Raw genomic sequence first — 9,398 nt, 5'->3', positions numbered from 1 at the left:
AAAAAAAAAAAAAAAAGAATATGTCTTTTGTAAAAGAGAAAGAAATATTAAAAACAGTTTTCTAACTCCAAAGCCATTATATTAATACCAGGATTTCAAAGATTTCCCTAAACAAGTTCAATTTTTCATGACTGATTCAGAAATAAGAAGCTAAATTGAGACAATAAGGTTCTACTGAATATTTTCTCAAATATCCATCTGGCAGTTGCCCTATGACCTGAGGGAAAAAGAAAACTAACATATACAAATAGTTAAAAGTTATTCTTTATTTAAATATTTCAACTGCTAAAGAGATATAAATTAACTTTATATATTAACAATTAAAATACAACTAACCTGCATGATCTTTTTCTCCTGTGCATTCACAGTCAAGCAGGTCATGAGTTACACAACATGAACTTTCATGTAATGTAAACAAATTTTTAAGTTCTTCTACAGAAAACTGAATATGTTCAGATGTCTTGTTTAGGTCTACGACTGCGCCAGAAAGACCTTGCTTACTAATCTGCCTTTGATAGATTTTTTCTTCTATTGTACCTGAAGAGAAAACATTCATTAGATTTCCTTCAGATCCTTATATCCATTATTTTTGTAAGGTAAAACATGTTTATTAGCATACTAGTTAACAAAATAATATATTCTTGACATTAAAGCATAGACTAACAAAAAAAATTTTTTTAATTATTCAAAGGATATATTAATATATTTTTAATCACAATGAAGGGCTATTACCTGTGGTTAGGAGTCTGTAAATATGTACAGGATGTTTCTGACCATCTCTCCATACTCTAGACATTGCCTATAGAAAATAAGATAGAATTGTGAGAGTACAGTAGAAACTGATGGCCCTTTCCATATATGCAATTTGTAGGAATATATTTTAAGATTAGGAATTCTAGATTTTATTTATAGCTTCAAAAAAACAAATCCAAGGCATGCCCAAGCATGCCCCACTTCATACTTTTTCCCGGAATAAAGAAAGGGACGAACACTCACCATGGTACTATAAAATAACTATAGGGATATCATGCAACAGTGAGAGGGTGGGTATAGCTTCATCAGAGAATGGCACAGTGAGTTTAGGTAGAAAGAACACAAAGAACCAAGTGTACCATGGGCAAGGAGAGTTCATTCTAGTCCAAGTAGCTAATGGTTCACCCCTGAAAAGTGCCTAGGTTATGTGTAATCAGCTTAGGATTTAGGTTAGACCCCTGTGGTTTAAGAATTTATCAATGATACTGTGCAGTAAAGAGCTGATGTTCAAACCCTTCACATTCCAAAGAGAAGTCGGGCCTTCCACTACCTCCTAAGAGATCATCTCTAAGGCACTGGAATATCCTGCCTGATAAGAGTATCTTTGTTTACCTGAGCCTTCAGCCACACCAGGCAGTTTATGTTAACAATGTAATAATATAGGTGGGGGACATGGGCAGATGGTAACAGTCTGACCTCTGGAAGGACTGGAGACCGAGTCCCTAAGATTAATCATGCAGGTGTTCCATACCTACAGGACTAACCACAAACAAAAACTCTGGACACCAAGTTTCCCTGGTTGATAATACTCTGTATGTGTTGTCACTTACCAATGCTGGGAGAATTAAGTGTTGTTCATACAAATTCACTGAGAGAGAACAACTAACTGGAAGCCCTTTGCACCCTTTTCCTTCGCTGAGTTTAGTATCCTTTACTGTAATATAACTGTGAATATAGCTCCTTTTCTCAGTTCTGCAAGTCCTTCTTATGAATTATTAAACCTGAGGGTTGGTTGTCTTGGGATCCCCTAATGTAGACACCAAATGAGGTCCAAATCTATAGGTAGAAATTTCAAAATACATAAAGATAGACTCTACACTAAAGAAAACCAAAGGCTTCTTCTAAAATATTTTCCTAAATAAGTTAATGTTGTGCCCTTACCATAGTGTGCACAAACACTGATCATAGCATCCATAACACTTTATTGTCTTTCCCTGCTGGTCATGAGCAACCTGAAGGCCCAAGTATACAGTGAATAAGAGCCTGGAGACATACAGGTTTGGGTGTAAATCCTAGCTCTGCCTCTTTCTTACAAGTTGTAAACTGAAGGCAAACTTCCATATCTTCATCTGTAAAAGGGGATTCTAATATCCATCCTTGTAGGGTTGCTGTGAAGATTAATTAGATGGAAAGCACTTAGCATAGTGCTTAATACAAAATAAGGGCTCAATATGCAGCAGCTATTATATATCATCATCATATTTGTATCCCCAGCAGGCATTGTATCCCCAGATATTCAATAATGTCTATTTAATGCACAAATATTCCTACCTGGATATCAGTGGCTGGATTCCAATCAATGTCATAGAGAATTAAGTGAGATCCTCCTATAAGGTTAAGTCCCACACCACCAGCTTTTGAACTTAACAAAAAAATAAAATCAGAAGAGTATTTATTATTAAAGCCATCAACAATTTGCTGCCTTTGAGAGATTGGTGTTTGTCCATCAAGTCTTCTATAAGCATATCCATGACGCTTGCATACTTCTTGTAAAATATTCAAAGTTTGTGTATAGTTGGATACCAATACCACCCTGTAAATCAAAAAGAAAGATGCTTGACATACAATTTAAAGGCAATATTAGATTTTTTTAGTTGAAGGAAAATACCACAATAATATCACTGATATTTATAGAACACGCAACAATGACCTTGTACAATTAAAACATACGTACTTTTTCACATTCAATCTTAAAGTCAATAACTAAACTTCCAGTTTTAAAACAGTAAAACAGCAGAATGAGCGAAATACAAAAATGAACAGAAATATAAATTCTATCTTTGATAAAACAAGGAGACATTTACATTTACATATGAAAACAGAAAGAGAATAGTTAAACAGTGATCTGCTTAGGAGGACAGAAAAGATGAAACCTAAGTGCCCAGAGAGGGGAATTCCAAAAAGAAACATGTACAAACAAGTTCATCCACACCATAGAATCTGCCTCAGAAGGAAGGAGTTTAGACTGGCGCTATTACAGCAGCATCAGTAAGTAGAACCCAGGCCCTCCTCCTATGTGACCAGTTGACTTTTCTTGCTCAAATAGAACATTTATTCTCTGGAATTAAACCAAAGAAATGTATACCAGGGCACTGTAGAAGGCAGGATTTAGTTAGAAATCAAAATGAAAGTCTGAGCCAGAGTGGTGGCACATGTCTGCAGTCCCAGCTACTCAGGAGGCTGATGTGGGAAGATTGCTTGAGCCTAGGCGAGTCCAGCCTGGGAAACACAGCAAAACGCTGTCTCTAAAAATACTTTTTTAATTTAAAAAATGTAAGTCTGAATACTCAATGGTAAGATCCTAGTCCCCTTTTCCTGCCAACTTCCAGAACTAACAACCAGGCACCCCTCTCACATCCCAAGCCCAAGGGGGGTATTATTGAAGGATTTATCTATGGAAGGACTTGAATGACTCCAAAGAAAAGATCAACAGATAGGGAGTCCCCAGATAAAAAAGCCAGCTTGTTGCCTGATTACCCAATGATGGCCCCCTGTCAACAAGCCCTGCCTATACATAGAATATTAAATTAATGTTTCACTGCTTCTCTCTTAAATATGGACACCAAGAAACACCAGCTATTTGAGGTAAGCCTCAACGTGAAAAGGAAAATCAAAATAAATAGCAAAGAAGCAACCTGAATTAAACAGAGCAAGGGGAAAAATAGAAGACAAATTTGAAAAATAATTAATGTCCTCAAATAAGAGATAGCACTCACAAGAAGAGAATGTAAGTTTTAAAAGGAACAATCAAGAATAAGAAAAATGGCTGGGCGCCATGGCTCACACCTGTAATCCTAGCACTCTGGGAGGCTGAGGCAGGAAGGTCGCTCGAGGTCAGGAGTTTGAGACCAGCCTGAGCAAGAGTAAGACCCTGTCTCTACTAAAAATAGAAAGAAATTAGCTGAACAACTAAAAATATATAGAAAAAATTAGTCGGGCATGGTGGCGCATGCCTGTAGTCCCAGAACTCAGGAGGCTGAGGCAGAAGGATTGCTTGAGCCCAGGAGTTTGAGGTTGCTGTGAACCAAGCTGACACCACGGCACTCTAGCCCGGGCAACAGAGTGAGACTCTTCTATGCCAAAAAAAAAAAAAAAAGAATAAGAAAAATATCCTGGAAATTTAAAATGATAGCCAAAATAAAATTTTAACAAGAGAGTTTCCAGAAAATACATTAAGAAAAAAAGGCGACGACCAATAGAGGAGAAAAGATTTAGAGAATCAATTCACAAGGTTCAATTATCTGACTGACAGAAATTCCAAAGAAAACAAAGGAAAGAAATTGTTTTAAGAGAGAGTAAGACTATTTCACAGACATAGAGTCTTCAGATAAAAAGCATCTACTAAAAAGTTCCCAGCTCAATAAATGAAACAATGACTTATATCAAAGCACATCAAGATTATAACTCAAAGTATGAATAATGAAGAAAAGTTGCTGAAGCTTTCATGTAGAAAAAACAGTTATATGCAAAGGAATGGAAATCTGAAAAGCATCGGACTTCTCAAGAGTAACTCTAAAAGCTAGAAGACAAAATACAAAGTAACACCTTCAGAATTCTAGGGGAATACTGTTTCAATCTAGAATTTTATAACCAGGCAAGTTGTCAGTCAAGTGCTACAGCGGAATAAAGACAGTTTCAGACATACAAAAAAATCAAAAAGATTTGTCTCCCATCTTCTCTTTCTTAGGAAATTACTGTGGGATGTGCTCCAGCAAATTGTAAAACCTAAAAAACAGAAGATCCAACATAGAAGAGAAGAAAAAGGAATTTATAGGTGCTAGTTTAAAAAAAAGGCCCATGATGACAGCTATGTAACAAGATTAGAGATTAGTTCAAATTGTAGCAGGAGGGCAGAGGACTCAAAACGGAAAGACAAAGAAAATACAAAGGAATTTAGAGACTACAGAAGACCACCCTTATCTGCAGTTTCACTTTCCATGGTTTCAGTTCCCTGAGGTCAACCAGTCTTACATACAATAAGATATTCTGAGTGACAGACACCACATTCACATAATTTTTATTGCAGTATGCTGTTATAATTGTTCTATTTTATTATTACTTTTTGTTGTTAGTCTTTTACTGTACCTAATTTATAAATTAAACTTTATCATAGGTGTGTATGGATAGGAAAAAACAGTATATACAGAATTCAGTACTATCCGTAGTTTTCAGGCATTCACTAGGGGTCTTGGAACGTACCCCTGTAAATAAGGAGAGACAACTGTAAATGGCCAATAAGCACACCAAAAGATGCTCAATATTACTAATCATTAGGAAAATTAAAATCAAAGCTATAATGATATACTACCTTTTGGCTATTATCAAAAAGAAAAAATTACAATGCTGGCCAAGATGCGGAAAAAATTAAAGCCTTGTGCATTGCTGGTGGGAATGAAAAAGGTATAGTTGCTATAAAAGATAGTATGGCAGTACTTCAAAAAATTAAAAATAATCATATAACTCAACAATTCGACTTCTGGGTATATATCCAAAAAGCAAAATCTTGAAAAGATATTTGTACACCCATGTCCACAGCAGCATTATTCACAATAGCCAAAAGGTGGAAGTACCCCAAGTGTTTATCAATGGATGAATAGATAAATAAAATGGGTATAAATAAATGCGTGTATAAATAAAATTTATACATATATGGAATATCATTTGGCCTTAAAATGAAGGAAATTCTGACACATGCTACAACATGGATGAACTTGGAGGACATTATGCTAAGTGAAATTAGTCAGTCACAAAAAGACAAGCACCATCAGATTCAGAGACAGAAAGTAGAAGGGTAGTTGCCAGGGGAGAGGGGGGAAGGAGAAACGGGAAGTTGTAATTTAATGGATATAGTGTGTTGGTTTTGTTTGCAAAATGGAAAGAGTTCTGAAGATTGGTTCCACCACGATGTGAATGTACTTAACACTATTGAACTATATCCATAAAAATGGTTAGGATGGTTAACCTATGTTAAGTGTATTTTACCACAATTTTTTAAAAAAGAAAGGGCCATCTCTTCAGATAATGTGAAGCAACAGAACAAAGATCTAGTCTACGCCACTAATGGAAGTATTGTCTCTTCTCCAATGTGACAAGGCAGTAGGAGTTAGTTTTCTTAGGGATCCAAAAGCAGTCAAAATGACTCCATCCCAACTCCAACTCCTAAATATTATTTTTATTTTTCTTCATCATTATATTTTTCATCATCATTCTTTTATTCTTCCTAACAAAAGGGAAACTTTCCCCTATGACATCTTCAAGGACAAATTCTCACATGTTCAACCCTTCTCTCTTCTCATTTTCTCTAAAACTATTTTCAGGCTGGGCACAGTGGCCCACACATGTAATCCCAGCATTTTGGAAGGCCAAGGCAGGAGGATTACTTGAGGCTAGGAGTTTGAGACTAGCCTGGGCAACCTAACAAGACCCTATCTCTTAAAAAAGAAAGAAAAATTTGACAGGTGTGGTGGGGCGCACCTGTACTCCCAGCTACTCAGGAGGCTGAGGCAGGAGGATCATTGGAGCCCAGGAGTTTGAGGTTGCAGTGAGCTGTGATCACACCACTGCACTCCACACTGAGGCAACAGAGCAAGACCCTGTCACTAAAAAATAAACAAACAAATAAATAAAATAAAACTCTTTTCACTCATTATCTCTTATCCAACAACCACTGCCTATCCTCTCCTCAGAAGAGGAAAAAAAAGATTCAGTTAAGAAAAAGAAAAAAAGATGCAAACACAAGTCTAAGTAAGCCTACACTCTTAGATTTAAACTGGGTCACAATCTGCATATATACATTACACATGTCCTTTTGCACATATAAAACATTATCTAATAAAACATACGAGAAGTGTTCCATTAGACGTAGGTGCAGGATGCTGTGGAGTACACAAGAGGGGCGTCCAACTCAATCAGAGGCAGGGGGCTTCCAAGAGGAGAAAGTATTTAAGCTGAATCTTAACAAAGAAAAAAAGTTACCAGAGAATGAGAAGTGGAGACAAGCCAGGCATAGAAACCTGCAACATGTAAGGGCAGAGGGTGAGAAGTAGGACAAATTGTGGATTTTGCAGGTAGTTTGGTATGACTGCACTATATGGTAAATGTGAAGGAGTGGTAAGAGATGAGGGTGGAAAAGGAGGCATTAGCCATATCATGAACAGTCTTTCCAAACATACTAAAGAGTTTAGAAATTTCTGGATGACAACTGGGAGTCTGAACAATTTTTTTAAGAAAAGGAATGACATATTCACATTTATATTTTAGAAATATAATTCAGGGCAATGTTGAGTATGCAATGGGGTTGAAAGTTAAGAGGGAAGTAGTTTATAAGAGATCATCATAACCCAAATCAGTAATTGTAAGAATCAAAGCAAAAATCATGGTACCAGAAAGAAGGGAATGGACTCCTTAGATTAAGAAATAAAATCGAGGCTGGGCACAGTGGCTCTTATCTGTAATGAGCCCTCTGGGAGGCTGAGGCAGAAAGATCACTTGAGCCCAGGAGTTGGAGACCAGCCTGAGCAAGAGCGAGACCCATCTCTACTAAAAACAGAAAAAATTAGCTGGCCGTCGTGGCACGCACCTGTAGTCCCAGCTATGGGGGAGGGTGAGGAGGAGGACCGTTTGGGCGCAGGAGTTTGAAGTTGCAGTGAGCTATCATGATGCCACAGCACGAGATGACAGAGCAAGACTATGTCTCAAAAAAAAAAAAAAAGAGAGAGAGAGAAAAGAAATAAAATCTAAAGGAAGAAAAAGGAGTGAGGTGCCAAGATGGTGGACTAGAAGCAGCCCACACATGCCACTCTCACGGAGTGAACTGAAAGTGGCGAGTGGACATTCACCTTCAGATCCGTCATTTGAGACAGAGTACTGGGAATCAACAAAGAGGCAACAGGAAGCATCCGAAGTGAAGGACAGGCAAGAAAAGTGACCCACTCTGCAGAATCAGAGGTACACAGGGAAGACACCCGCACATGGGGAAGGGACAGAGGAGACAATCTCGGGACTCCACACTCCCCCAGTGGTCACCCCTGTAGTCACTGCTATCCAAGCTGCTATCCAGCACAGCAGGCCACAAGACCTAAACAATGGGAGCTAAACGATGAGTACACATGGTCATATAGTGGTGTAAGAGACATTAGAAACTAAGAATGGGGGAGGGAAGGAGGTAGAGGAGGGATTAAAAACTTACCTATCAAGTATAAGGTATACTACTCTGGTGACAGGCACACCAAAAGCTCTGACTTCAGCATTATATAATTCATCCATGTAACAAAAACATTTGTACCACCTTAATATTTAGAAATTTAAGAAAAAAAAAAAAGGAAGAAAGATTGGGAACCTCTCCCGATAGCTGCAATTTCTCCAATCCCAGAAGAGAAAGCATGCAGAAACTCTGCAGCTGTGGCTAAAAACAAACTCTGTCATGAGCTCTAATAACAAAACTGGAGGTAAGTATGTCCTGGTCACTCTGCCCCCAGGGTATCTGGCAATATAGAGCTGAATTTCCCATCAGTATAACTAACTGGGAACCATGTATTATTTAACTAGTGGTCTGGTAAACTGAATAAAGAATTTGGGCTTCAAAAAAAAAGAAAGAAAGAAAATCAACAGAATTTAGTGACTAACAATGTTGGGTAAGTGAAGAAGAAAAATGAGTCTAGAATACTAGAATAACTTCCAGGGGTTTTGCTTACATTATGGTACCATTCATCAAGCCAAGGAATAAAGGGAAAAGATCAGGCTTGCAATGACAAAATGATGAAGCTGCTTTTGGACATGTGAAGCTTGAAGTCCTATAGGACATTAAGATAGATGTAGATGTCCATTAAACAGAAATAAGGATGTGGAAATTAGAAAAGAGGATTGGACTAGATACAGATTTGAAATCAATATTATAAGGGCGACAGTTGGAAGTATGTGGAGTAGAGATCACTCATGAAGGGTGTTAAGAGTGAGAAGATTAAAGACAAAACCCTAAGGCATATCAAGATTTAAGAAACAGTAAAAGAAAAAAGGATTCTCAAAGAGATTGAGACACAACTTCTGTTATGTACCAAAAGACATCACTAGGTATTTTTAAATATACATACAATACATTTAGTTTTTCTTAAATAAAAACTTATAGACATATTGTTAATTATAAGTTTATAAAATACTGGGAGCTGAACTGACCATGCTCCGGAAGAAGAAAACAACTTATTTTTTTTTATTTCAGCATATTATGGGGGTACAGATGTTTAGGTTATGTATGTTGCCCTTGATCCGCTCCCCCCAAGTCCGAGTTTCAAATATGACCATCCTTCGGGTAGTGCGCATTGCACTCCTTGTGTATACAAATACCCATCCCCTCCTCCCTCCTCCCCCCT

General features: G+C 37.4%; 1 protein-coding gene across 2 annotated transcripts in view; it reads right to left on the bottom strand.

Moving 5' to 3' along the window:
• The window catches only part of RAD54B (RAD54 homolog B (S. cerevisiae)), a 96,091-nt gene that overhangs the window by 4,869 nt on the left and 81,824 nt on the right, over nucleotides 1-9,398 (bottom strand). For both annotated transcript variants that reach the window (XM_012643567.1, XM_012643568.1), the window contains 3 exons: nucleotides 2,305-2,566; nucleotides 733-799; nucleotides 337-537 (listed from right to left, as the gene is read on the bottom strand). In XM_012643567.1, the coding sequence (XP_012499021.1) occupies nucleotides 337-537; nucleotides 733-799; nucleotides 2,305-2,566 (530 nt within the window). The remainder of the gene's footprint in view (nucleotides 1-336; nucleotides 538-732; nucleotides 800-2,304; nucleotides 2,567-9,398) is intronic.

This window comes from Propithecus coquereli, unplaced genomic scaffold, assembly GCF_000956105.1.
Source record: "Propithecus coquereli isolate 6110/MARCELLA unplaced genomic scaffold, Pcoq_1.0 Scaffold2, whole genome shotgun sequence".
Taxonomy (NCBI): domain Eukaryota; kingdom Metazoa; phylum Chordata; class Mammalia; order Primates; family Indriidae; genus Propithecus; species Propithecus coquereli.
This window is presented reverse-complemented; position numbering and strand designations above follow the sequence as displayed.